Below are 13,363 nucleotides of genomic sequence, written 5' to 3'. Positions count from 1 at the left end.
ACGGAGGCCCAGACATGAGAAACATCTACAAGCTCTTTTCCAGAAGTTTCCACCAAGTGCTCACAGGAAGACTGGGGGAGGGCAGGGGGCCAGGAAGAACAGGCTCCCTGCCTTTGGTGGTAAAACAAATGCTGTCTGTCCCAAGAAGAGGGGGGCATAACTCCTTGGGTCCAGGATGGTACAATAATACAAGGCAGAAACCTCCAAGACCTGCCACAGTACATGGCTGCCATGCAGGGGAGGGGCAGGGTGCTGAGAGCCCGGCCCCCAGGCCCTGCTTCAGACTGAAGCTTGTCCTGAAGAGCCACGGTTTATGAGCCTAGCACTGAGTAACAGGAAACAGTAGTCTACCTCAAGAAGGGGCAAGAACATGGGGAGAGGTCTCTTCTGTGCCACAGGAGCGGCTAAAAGCTGACAAGGCAGCAGGAATATAAGAAAAACTCTGGCACTTCAGGCCCCACAAACAGTACCAGGTAACAACAGTCCCCTTCTAGAGGAGCATGAAATCTGTGGGGTGCTGAAGGTGACAATGGTGACAAAAAACCCAAACCCAATTCATTTATTGGATTGACCCAACTCCTACGGCCCCTGTAACAGTATGACAAAGTAATAATAATAATAATAATAATAATAATAATAATAATAATAGGCACATCCACTTCTGGGGATAGATATTTCCCTAGTCTCTAAGGTTCTTCTACACATAATGTTTGGCATTCAACCAAACACTACAAGAAACACAAAAAAGCCAGAAAGAACCTCAACTAATATTCAAGAGGTAAAGCATTCAATAAAACCATAATGAGAGGTGACATAGATGTTGGAATCATCAGACAGGAACTTCAGAGTAAGTATGATTAATATGTTCAAGGAGCTAGTGGAAAAGAACAGCATGCATGAACAGATGGAGAATTTCAACAGAAATGGAAACTATACAATAGTCAAATGGAAATATTAAAAATGAAAAATATGGCGTCACATATGGAGAATTCCTTTGATGGATTTAGTAACAAACTGTACACATGAGGAAAAGTACACAATGAACTTGGAGTTAGGTAACCAGAGATTAACCAAACTGAAACACAAAGAGAAAAAAAAAGTGTGTGGGGAAATAAAATAAAAGAGCAACCAACAGAAATTTCCAAAAGTAACGAATGACTACCTGAAACATAATATTGTATGTCAACTGTAAGTGAAAGATAAATTAATTTAAAAAAATGGAATTAGTGAATTATAACAAATCACTGATCTAGGAAGCACCATAGCTCCTAAAATCACACAAACTTAGATATCATAGTCAAACTTCTAAAAGTCAAATTTAAAGAGAAGATCTTAAAGGCAGCTAGAATAAAGAAACACATTACATAAGAAAGAGAAATACCAACATTACAGCAGATTTCAAATCAGAAATTATGCAGGCCATAGGACAGTGGAGTGGCATTTTAAAAGTATTGAAAGAAAAAGTGGTCAATTCAGATTTCTATATTCAGGAAAAATATCTTTCAAGAATTGGTAAACCTTCCAATTAAGTAAATGGATGATGAATGATGGGAACTAGGTTTTTCACTTTTGTGTGGAAATTTACAGATAAGCAAGGGAATGATCCACCAATGCAGTAAAGATTAGAATTGCAGACATCAGTAAGAACTTATGTTTAGCTTAATGTAGATGGTTATATGCAATTCTTCCCATTGAACCATGCAGTTCAAATCCATGTTGTTCAAGAGTCAATGTGCAGTTGGGAATCTGTGTATGCAGAAAGCCGATTGTAATTATACTCAGAACTTTAACTGCATGAAAGGTTGGTGCCCTTAGCCCCCATGTTGTTCAAGGGTCAACTGTATATACCAGTGGTCGGCAAACGGCAGCTCGCGAGCCACATGTGGCTCTTTGGCCCTTGAGTGTTCTAATGCCACTTCTTCAAAATAGACTTGCCCAGGCCGAAAACAGACTTCTGCGCATGGGCCACGAAGTTTCAATCGCACTGTACGTGCATGTCCGCACGTGGTATTTTGTGGAAGAGCCACACTCAAGGGGCCAAAGAGCTGCATGTGGCTCGTGAGCTGCGGTTTGCCGACCACTGGTATATACACATATACAGACAGTCCTTGGGTTACGTCGGACTTGATGTACGTCATTTTGTGGTTACATTGCCACCTCCCATTTATTTATATATAAAAAAAAAAGTTCCGTCATTTCGACGTATGTACATATGTGCTTTATGGGTTTTTTTTTTATTTATTTACCACAAGTAAAGGTCAGGAATTGTTATCTTTCTTTTAAATTTTTTTTTTTACTGTTTCACTTCATTACTGCTGTGTACGTGCTCCATGTGGGTGACGTAAGTGCATATATAGGTGGGTGCCAACTTACAGCGAAAATCGCGTTACAGCACGCTGTAGGAACGGATCTCCAACGTAACCCAAGGACCTACTGTATTTCTTTGCTCTGTCAGCTAAGATGACCTAAATGAAATAATATTCCAGTAGCAATGAGCATACCTAGTACCCAGATCTTGATTTCTAATACCATTAAAGAAACCAGGGTGCCTTGGAGAAATGGATGATTCTAAGACTAGGGCAGAAAATATAATAGATGATCCTGGAGTACCTTGTAGTGCCAGAAAGTAAGAAAGTGCTAAAAAAAAAAAGTACTCAAACACATATGCATGGGGGTACGTGAAAGGGGTACAGGAACCAACTGAAAGGGCTCCAAATAGCCAACACTGGAACAATTTGAGAAGTAAAATAAATAAAGCAGTATGGAATTATAACCCAAAATATAAAGCAAATACCCATGAGTCCTAACTGACATAAATTATTTATTTGTTTATAATGAATACATTAACAAATGAGGGAGAGGAGACAACTCTCTCATGCAGAAGAATTCCTAATAATTTAGGTAGATACTCTACTCTGCCCTTAAGGAGAGGGAGCAAAACTCCCTACTTCTTAAATGTGGGCTGTTCATTGTGACTTTCTTCCAAAGAGTATGGACAAGGTAGTGAGTATGTGTGTATCGCTTTACTGTGGAGAAACCTGACAAACACTACCTCAGCCAGGCGATCAATGTCAACATCAAGTCATAAATCATGTTGCTAGCATGTACCCTTCATAGGATTTGATGAAAGTGGTACTTTATTTCCATGTTTTATTCCCCCCAACCCCCCACCAAATCACAAACCCAGTCTAATCATGAGAAAAGTATCAGACAAATTCCAAAAGAGGGACATCCTAGAATATATATGACTAGTATTTCCCAAATTTGTCAAGGTCATCAAAAGTAAGGAAAGTCAGCCCTAGCCAGTTTGCTCAGTGGATAGAGCATTGGCCTTCGGACTGAAGTGTCCCGGGTTTGATTCCGGTCAAGAAAATATGCCCGGGTTGTGGGCTCAATCCCCAGTCGGGGGTGTGCAGGAGGCAGCCAATCAATGATTGTCTTGCATAATTTTTGTTTCTATCTCTCTCTCCCTCTCCTTTCCTCTCTGAAATCAATAAAAATTCATTTAAAAAAAAAGTAAGGGAAGTCAGTGAAACTGTCAAGAGAAGTCTAACGAGACAAGATGACTAAATGAAATATGATAACCTGGATGGGAACCTAGAACAAGACATTAGGCAAAAACTAAGGAAATCTGAATGAACCATGGTCCTTAGTTAATAATATGTTATCAATATTGGTTATTTAATGTAACAAATGTACCATATTAATATATTAATAATAGAGAAACTGTGTGTGGAATACATGGGAACTCTTTTGTACTATCTTCTCAAAATTTCTGGTAAATTTAAATTTTTTATAAAGAATAAAAATACTATTTTATAAAAAATGTAAATTTTTTATAAAAAATAAAAATACTACTATTCAGAAAGTAGAATGGTGTTTTCAGGCACTGCGGGGAGGGGAAATGGGGTGTTAGTGCTTAATATGTACAAAGTTTTAGTTGGAGATGGTGAAAAACATTCTGGAGATGGATGGTGATGATGGTTGCACAAAAATGTGAATGTACTTAATGCCACTGAACTATGTGGTTAAAAATTGTTAGGATAGCAAATTTTTTGTTATGTATACAGGGTGTCCCAAAAAATGTATACACACTTTAACAGCTGATAGCTCAATTTTGAAAGTGAAATGTATTTTAATAAACACTGCCTTTATAATTATTCAAAGTGTGTGTATACATTTTTTTGGAACACCCTATATTTTACCTCAATAAAAGATTTGTAAAAATTAAAGTCTATTAAAAAAATGAAGGTGAGCTCTGGCTGGCATGGCATGGTGGTTAGAGCATCAGCCTGCACATCAAAAAGCCTAAGCAACCATATGACCAGTAGCTATGACATGCACTGACCACCAGGGGGCAGACGCTCAATGCACAGGCATGGAAACATGGAACAGACTGATGAATCTCAGAGGGAAGCAGGGAGGGGAAAGGGCAGGAAGAGATTAACCAAAGATCTTATATGCATACTAGAGGCCCGGTGCATGGATTTGTGCACTGGTGGGGTCCCTTGCCCTGGCCTGTGCCCTCTCCCAATCCAGGACCCCTTAGGGGATGTCGGAGAGCTGGTTTCAGCCCTATCCCTGCAGGCCAGGCCGAGGGACCCCTCTAGTACATAAATATAAACTCAAAATGGATTAAGAGACCTAAATGTAAAATTTTAAACTAGAAAACTTCTAAAATATAAAGACCAGAATAGAAAAACTTTGTAAACTTGAGTGAGGCAAAGATTTCTTAGATATAACATTAAAATCATGATCCATAAAAGAAATTAAAATAATAAAGTGGGCTTTTTTATTACAATTAAGGACTTCTGGTCTTCCAGAGACTCTACTAAGAGCATGAAAAGACATGCCACAGGTTGGGAGCAAATATCTGTACATCACATATCCAATAAAGGCGTGAAAGAGGCAGACAAAAAAGAGTACATGTTGAATAATTCTATCTTATAAAATCCTAGAAAATGAAAACTAATCTATAGTGACAGAGAGCAAACCAGTGGTTGCCTGGGAGTTGGGGATAAGGGATGATATAGGGGTACAAGGAAACTTTTTGGGGCCATGGATATGTTCAGCATTGTAATTATGGAGATGGTTTCACAGGTACACAAACATCAAGTCTTATTTAATTGTACACTTTAAACATATGCTATGTATAGTACATAAGTTGTACTCCAAGGTAGACCTGGGCATGGAGGAGGGAGTCCTGGACCTGTACCCCACAGAAGGAGCCTGGAGGCTGGACTTACCCCTTGCTCCATGCTATCGTTGGCGTGGTCTGTGACTTTGGAGATGAGGCTCAGCGCGCCTGAGGAGGGAAGCAGAGCAGACAGCTGGGCCTTGTGGGGAGGGCCAGTCTAGTTGCCACCATCCTCACCTCTTGTCTGTCTTCTCCCCTCCCCACTCCACCTCCTGAGATCACTGCATTTTTCAGGGCCTTGTAAATGGGTGGCACCAATTTTTCCCATGGCTGGGTCAGGTCACAGGCCCAACCCTAGCTTTGCCACATAACAGTCATTTGACCACTTGACAGGTCATGTTGACAGCCACATAGGATTGGGAGGAAACAGGGGCACGGGTGAGTGTTTTAGATGTGGCACTGCCCCTTCTCCTCCTGACTGGACCAGAGCCCATCCTGGGAGTCCCGTCAGAAGCCCTAGAAGCTTCATGTCACTGCACCCCCAGCTGGTGGGGAGCGGACTATGTCCCGGGCATAGAACTGATGTAGTGTCTAGAGTTGGGGCAAAACAGGACTGTGTCCCCCCTGTCTGGGTTCATGCTGGACTTACCCTGTGTGTTATCATACTCAGCTGAATCCGGGGAAAGGTTATTTAAATAGTCTGCAGGCAGAACAAGAGCCAGGAGTCAGTTTGCCCTGGTGAGGCAGCCCCTCCTGTCCACAGCAGGAGCCCCTCTCTCTCCAGAGGTGGAAGAAAAGTTTCCAAAGAATGGGGTGTCCATCCTGTCACCCCTCTTAGACCCATCACACCCCAATACCACCACAAAACCAGGCCTCCAGGACTGCCACCAGCACCACTGCCACCACGACTAGTCATTCTCTCATGAGCGACTGCTGTGTGCCTGACTTTGTGCGGGGCCTTCAGGGTAGAGAGACACAAACAAGGTGAGAGCCTGCCTCTGAGAAGCACATGTCAGGGGGAGACAGCCGTGACTGTCAACACAGTAGAGTGAGATGTTTTAACACATTCTTATTCACAAAGCTCAACACAGGCTGGCCTCGCTCCAGCTGCCTCTCCATGTCACTCACTCATTCTGGCAGTGCTGGCTTTCTGCTATTTCTTGAACATGCCACGCTTCTTCTTACCCAGGGCCTTTGTACTCAGTATTCCCTCTACCTCGTACTTTCTTCTTCCAGATCTTCATAGGGCTCATGTCCTCACTTTGCTGAGATCTCTGAAATGCTACCTCCTCAGAGTGGTCTTTCCTGAGAGCTGTGTCTAATCAGAGCGCGGTTCACCTGCTTTATCTTTCTTCAGCACTCTTATCACCAACATATAGTATTTTTATTTCCTTATTTGTTTGTTAGAGGATAAGCTCCACAGTGTTATAAAGTTTGGCTGTTTAATTCACTGCGATATCTCTAGCATTTAGCACAGGGCCTGGGACACAGTGGATGCCCAATAAATATTTGCTGAATTAGATGAATGAATTCTGTCTCCTGGCTCTAATGTAGTTTTCTTACAGCCTTGGTCACTACGTGGATGCACATGCATATCGCTAGGTGTGTGTCTATCTCCCCCACTGGAATGTCGGTTCCCCAGGCTAGGGGTCTTTGTCCACTTAAGAGGCAATTGAGTAAATGGGTCTGGAGCTCTGGACAGAGGTGTGTGTGTTTCTGGCAGGTGGAGGAAGGAAAGGGGATGACATTTCCTGGGAAGAATTTGTAGAGAGGGAAAGAAAGAGGACCTAGGACTGACTTCCAAGAGACACAAACGTTTATGGGACAGTGGAGGAAGAAAGGCTGTTATCAGAGATGAGGGAGCAGTCAGAGAGAGGCCGGGGAGAGAGTAAGTCACAGAGGTCCCAGGATGGATGGGCTGGAGAAGCAGGAGGTGGTCAGTGACAAAGCCACAGAGAGGTCCAGAAGGTCCCGGGTGGGAAATGCCCCTGATTCAGCCACAAGGAGGACTTTGCTGATAAGAACCGCTCTAGGGAACCAGCCACCCACTAAGACAGGGAGGAAATGAAGCATGCGGGGAAGTGTGAGTTTGAGTTTAGGATGGGAGAGGTTGGAGGAAGACACAGGAGGTGGCCCCTGAAGTGCGGCTCCCAACGTGGCAGCAGAGGGTCCGAAGCTCAGCTGGAGAGAGGTGGTGGCAGGGTCTGGTCCCTCTGGAGAGGCAGGAGGCAGGAACTGAGAGCAGTCCTCCCCCACCCCTTCCTGCCAGGGTGGGAGGAGAGGTTACCATCACACATCTTGCCATCATCACCCCACCCCTCCTCAGGGGCCTTCCCTCCCCACAGTCTCAGTGCACCTTGACCTCCCATGGGGCCCACCTGTGAGGAGCACTTGGTACTGGAAGAGGCGCTGAACCACCCGCAGCAGCCTGTGTTTCACGTTCTGGCCGCCTCCTTGCTGACTCTGCTGTTCCCAAGAGACGGGGAGGACAAAATTCCATCAGGGACCCCGGCCTTCAGGAACTGGGCTCCAGAATCCCACCTGCACTGTCCTAGCCACACCTCTTCCTGGCCAAACTGAGCTTCCACCATCTCTAATCCAGTTCCCCCTCCTCCAGGAAGCCCTCCCAGATGAGCACCACCCCGCTGTGACAGTTCATTCCTTAGGCTCGCAGTCTGTGCTACACTCAGTCATATGTCTCTCGCAGTCCCAGCTGTGCATCTAGTGTTAGTAATAGCAGAAAGCACTGCATTTTTCTGCTCAATAACTGGATCCCCAGTTGGTGGCCATTTGTTGGTCACTCAAATGGCTGGGGCTCCACCTTACTTTGTGCTTTTCTGCTGGGACCGAAGAAGGGCCACTGAAACCCTCGCTGTGGCTGGGGCTCACTGAGTTGTCATTGATTGTCCAACAGGGGATCTTCTGGGTTCTTCCTCTTGCTGGGTCACCCTCTCCACCCCCCTGTCCCCCAGCTGCAGACTGACCTAGAGGCCCCACTGATTTGCTTTTAGCCATACCCACCCAGCTCCACCCCTGTATCCTTACAGCAGGTTCTCAGAGGACCAAGGGACCCACCTCAAATTCACGGACAGCAGCTGCCAGCCGGGGAGAATGGAGGCAGTTCTCAGCGAGCAGACTTAGATACCTGTCAAACTGCAGGATGTGAGCGGCGTGGTGGTCAAACTCCTGTTCCCGAGCCAGGAAGACATCGGCCACCTTCTGTTGGCCCTCCCTGCAGGCAGGAGGGGGACAGGACAGCGAGAACTCAGCCTTGTGACCAGCACAGTGCTGGACGTGAGAGCTGGAGTCACATCCCTGGCGAGGACCCCAGCTTCACCCTCCCACACTTGTTTTACTTTGGGCAAATGACCACACACCTTTGTGTCTCGACTTCCACATCTGTCAAACGGAGACACCATTTCACGTGGTGGGGTTCTTAATCCCCCAACCCCCTAGAGCAACAGAAGTTGGGGCGGGGGTCCGGGGACTGCTCACCAGTGCAGCAGCCTCTCTCCCAGCTCCTCCAGGATCCCCTGATGAAGGTTGAGGATGGCTGGGAGTTCGCTCAGGCCACGCCTCAGCTCCTCCCTGGCCAATGTGTCCTTGCCCTCTTGGTCCATTTCATCCAAGGCCCTCACAACAGCTCCATGGAAATCCTGAAACCCCAAAGGCCTGTTACCCACGGGTTGACAGGACTGAGCCCGTCCTCCCTGGCAGTTCCCCTGTGGCTTTGGAGCCCTGGCCTACAGACAGACAGCTGGGACCTTACTAGTAAACCAGTGTCTCAGACCCCAGCATCCTCACCTGTAAAACAGGGCTGACAACACATCTGTGACCACAGGTAACTGATGCCTAACGAGCACCCAATGCAACTCACAGCACAGAGTCAGGCTTAAAGCAGGTTCATTCCACCCCCTCCCTTGTGGGAACTTGGGTGCATGCTCTTCTTTTACAAGGTGCGTGAGAAGCTGGGTAATTCCTTCTCTGAGGAAATATAAAGCTTTTCTTAACAATGAGCCATCTTTGAAGAGATTCATGCACTGTGTCATTTCAAAACAAAGTCTTAAGAAGTCATAGGCATCCACTCCATGGCATATCAAGCAGTCACTAAAAATGATGCAGATGGTGACTATGTGATATATTCATGTCTTGGCGCCAAGAAATCAAGAAGAGACACAAAGTTGTCTTCTCACCCGAACATGGTTGTGTAAAAAATGAACAAAGGAAAAAGCTAAAAGGAAATGGAGTGAAATGAAAACAGTGGCTGTTGTCAGAAGTATGGAATTAGGAATAATTTTTTTTTCTTCTTGTGTCTGTTTTCTAAAATTTCTGTATCACAATTAATTACTTTAAATATCAAACTGAATTTAATAAACATTCAAATGATAAAGAATGTAAAACTTTCTCACAACAAAAATACTTTATCTTTAAATACAACTGCTTTTGCGTGAGGCTCAGGTCTGTAGTTTTAAATACATGAGCTATCCTGAAATGAACTTGAATTATGGAGCAATGCATATTGGGAAAATCTCAGTATTAGGGTCATGTGGTCCAGCCTAAATCAGGAAGGTCAAATCTCTTTTACAACATTCAGGTCACTCTGCCTTTTTTGACTGCCTCCCTGACAAGGGAACTCATTACCGAGCAAGACAGTAAACTCCATTGCTAAACAGTCTTTATTGCTAGGAAGGTCTCTGTGTAGAGATCTAAAAGGGGAAAGTCCCCGAGAGGATGGGCAGCCGTTCCTCCAAGAAGCCTTTCTAGTCTTCTCCCACACAGAAGAGGAGTGCAGGAGAGGGGGAGATCTAGTGGTGACAGGAGAAGGCTAGGAAAAAGGGCAGAAGGTGGGGTTGGAGCAGAGAGAGGGAAAGGTGGAACGAGATAAAGAAAAAATGAGAAGAGAGTGAGAGCAGGAGACTGAGGGAGAGAGAGGGAGGGTGGAAGGGAGGGACTGACAGGGAATGAGCCAGGGAACATGAAAGGCAGGAGATCCATGCCCCTCCATTGTCTATAAAGAGGCTGCCTGTGCTGTCGTACAGGATAGCAGATGTGGAGGTTACAAAGGTCTCACTTCCTGAACACCTCATCCTGTCCTGCGCTGACCTCCTGCTGCGGCAACCTGCTCTGCCAGGAATCGAGGGAGGACAAGGGGAGGGCGGCCTACCCTAGCTCGTAGTCCCAAGGAGGGAGGATGAGCTGGTTCCTGCTGAGGCGGGCCCTCACCAGCCCCAGACTGGTAAAACTCGAAGGTCTTGGGAAACCTCTAGCCCATCACTAAGGTCAGAAACTCTTGGGGCTGAGTCTGTAATTAATGGATAGATTCTCTGGGCTGAAGGCATGTGTGTCCTTAAGTGGAAACCACATGCTTGAACTATAATTAGAAATAAATCTCATTGTATCTGAGCAACCATAGCCCTTCCCGAAAGCACGTTTCAGAAGGCAGAGAAAGTGTGAATTACAAGAGGGCAGCTACGTAGGGAGGGCGGTTAGAGTGAGGTGGTATTTAGTTCTTATTTCTGCCCACAGATGGCTCTAGGACACGGGATCATTCTGAATCTGCAGGGGAGGTTTCTCTGTTGACCTGGGAGCAAGAGGACCCTCCCATTCTTTCCTTGTGAGTCTCCATGTTTAGGACCCAGCCTCCAGCCCAGCAGAGTCTTCTCAGCCCTGGCATCCCCGAGAAAGAAAGAAAACATCCTGATGAAGACAATAACCCCTCTTGCTTGGGCAGCTGATGGACAGAGGACTTTCGACATATTCTCTCATTGGCTGGGTTCAAGCCTAACTATAGCACAAGAGTAGTTGAATGACTGTGGGCAAACGGTAACCTATCTGAGCCTCAGTTTCCTCACCTGTAAAATGGGGATAACCGTATAGCGTGAGGCTGCTGGGAGTTCATCCTGATGTTTGAAACTGTAAAGTGCTGTCCTTTAAGGCAGTTAGGATTATATTTTAGAGATGACATTTTCAGAGCAGGACCCTATCTGTTTTGTTTCCTGCTATGTTTCTCAGGTCCGGCCGAGTATGTGTCAGAGAAGGAGTGATTTAATGCTTGCTAATTGATGGACTGCCGGACCCTTATTTAACAGAAAAGGAGAGTGAGTCATGGGGAAGCCAAGACCGGAATCCAATCATCCTGATGCCCAGGCCCTGCGCACCACAGAAAGGGGGTGGGCAGGGAGCGGGCGAGAAGGACAAGCAAAGACAGGACTGACGGCTGCATTTGCATCATACTCCAGGGAGTTTCAATATTAACTGCTCTGCAAGCTGGTTTCTTGTCTGTAATTAATTCTCACTAAATTGACTCAGTCCCAATGGGCAGGATGGCCATCATCAACGTGACTCATTTAAAAAACTGGAGCGTAATCAGAATCGCCACGTACATCCGTTCTTAAAACTCATGCATCAGCTGGAAGCGGTGAGTGCCAGCCACACCATCCATCACTCCCTGAAAAGTTTCTGCTCCCTCAGTAGTTCTGACCCACCATCGCACCTGGGGGTCCTGGCATCCATCTCACAGGCTGGAAGGCGGTAGAAGATATCCGGCCCTCATCCCCTTACTCATTCAACAAATATACTGAATGCCTGCTCTGCATCGAGCCTTGGGAGAGAGTTTCTGCTCCCTCAGAGTTCTGCCCTCAAAGAGTTTGTAATCTGGGGGAAAAGAAATGAGTAAAGAGATCATTTCAACACAGGGGTATAGGCGCTGTGGTGGGGAAAAGCAAGGGGCCACGGCAGTCCATACGCGGCAGACCTGGCTTACTCGTAGCTCTGGGAAGGCTTGCCAGGGAGGGAACACCTACACTGGGACAAGAGGGGGCGTGTTCCAGGTAGAGGGGGCAGCAATGCGCAAAGGCCCTGAAGTAGAGGAGGAACTGAGGAGCAGAGTGCAGTTTGGGTGCAGTGTCGGGGGGGTATGTGCACCCTTGAAAGAAGTGCACGGGACTGGAACATGCTGTTGCTGGAGGGTCAGGCAGGGGGTCCCATCCTACATGGCCCTGAAAACTTTTCAAGTAACTTGCTTTTCATCCGAGGGTGATGGGAAACTACTGAATAAAGCTGAGCAGGGGAGCAATGTGATCGATCAGACGTTTAGAGAGAAACTGGGGGTGGCCAGAATGTGAGGCGGCCATTCTAGGAGAGCAGGAGAGAGTTCAAGACTTGAAACTGGACCAGAGTCTGGCTAAGGGGACAGAGAGAGTGGATGGACTAGAGACAATAAGGAGGAAGAACTGACTGGCCCTAATGCCTGCAGGGTCCAATCCAAACCCCTCCGGAACCCGAGGCCTTCCTGAACCAGTCCCCCCTCTCACCATACTTGCTTCCCCAGTTCTTTGTGGAGTCCCTGTTGCAACCTTATAGGGCTTTAGAAAACATAAACGAATCCTTGTCTACCTAGACCAGTGATGGCGAACCTATGACACGTGTGTCAGCACTGACACGCGTAGCCATTTCTGATGACACGTGGCCACATGCCGAGGATGAAACATTTGCTGCTCCTGAGGATGAAACACTTGTGACTAGAGTCTTGGAGTTAGTTTTTTCCTCAAAGTGACACACTACCCGAGTTATGCTCAGTTTTTTGGCGAAGTTTGACACACCAAGCTCAAAAGGTTGCCCATCACTGACCTAGATAGTTGCCTATGTATGACCCTGGGCAAGTCCCTTCATCTCCATGAACCTTAATTTCCCCCTTTATGAAATGGGAGTACAAATACCTTCTTCACAGGGTTTGTGCAGACTGCCTTCTGTCGTGTTTTAGGAATACTTCCTCCTGTGCCCTCCTTCTCCTTAGACTGGCTATTACTTATCTCTGTATCCCTAGAACCCAGCCCAAGGAAGGTGCTCAACAAATAACAACAGCTGACATTTACTGAGGACACATGCCATGTGAGCCGCTGCATGCTCAACACTGTACATTCATTTTCTCATTTCATCCTCACAAGAAGCCTATCACTTTGGCATTATTATTATTTCCATTTTACCAATAAGGGAATTATGTTCAGAGAAATTAAGTAACTTACCCAATGCCACCAAGATGGCAAGATTGAGCCCAAATCAGCCTGACTCCAAACCCTAGCTCTTCCCATTGCCCCACGCCAATTCTTCCTTCTATTGGTGGCCCAGACAGGGCTCTCAGGAACAATGGGCTTGCTTGCAGTAGAAGAGGGGAACTCACATTCAGGGGCCTTGTCCCCTGAATACTTTCCCCCTCTCCAAACCCAC

At 46.2% G+C, this 13,363-nt stretch overlaps 1 protein-coding gene across 2 annotated transcripts in view; it reads right to left on the bottom strand.

Annotated features, from left to right (window-relative positions):
• The window catches only part of FGD5 (FYVE, RhoGEF and PH domain containing 5), a 116,337-nt gene that overhangs the window by 25,834 nt on the left and 77,140 nt on the right, over positions 1-13,363 (bottom strand). The window contains exons 6-10 of one of the 2 annotated variants that reach the window (XM_079794674.1): positions 8,633-8,793; positions 8,213-8,369; positions 7,516-7,603; positions 5,787-5,837; positions 5,247-5,305 (exon numbers count right to left, since the gene is read on the bottom strand). In XM_079794674.1, the coding sequence (XP_079650800.1) occupies positions 5,247-5,305; positions 5,787-5,837; positions 7,516-7,603; positions 8,213-8,369; positions 8,633-8,793 (516 nt within the window). The remainder of the gene's footprint in view (positions 1-5,246; positions 5,306-5,786; positions 5,838-7,515; positions 7,604-8,212; positions 8,370-8,632; positions 8,794-13,363) is intronic. The other variant, XM_079794675.1, reaches the window with a different exon arrangement.

This window comes from Cnephaeus nilssonii (assembly GCF_951640355.1).
Source record: "Cnephaeus nilssonii genome assembly, chromosome: 17".
Taxonomy (NCBI): Eukaryota; Metazoa; Chordata; class Mammalia; order Chiroptera; family Vespertilionidae; genus Cnephaeus; species Cnephaeus nilssonii.
Note: the sequence above shows the minus strand (reverse complement) of the source record. Positions and strands in the feature narration are given on the sequence as shown.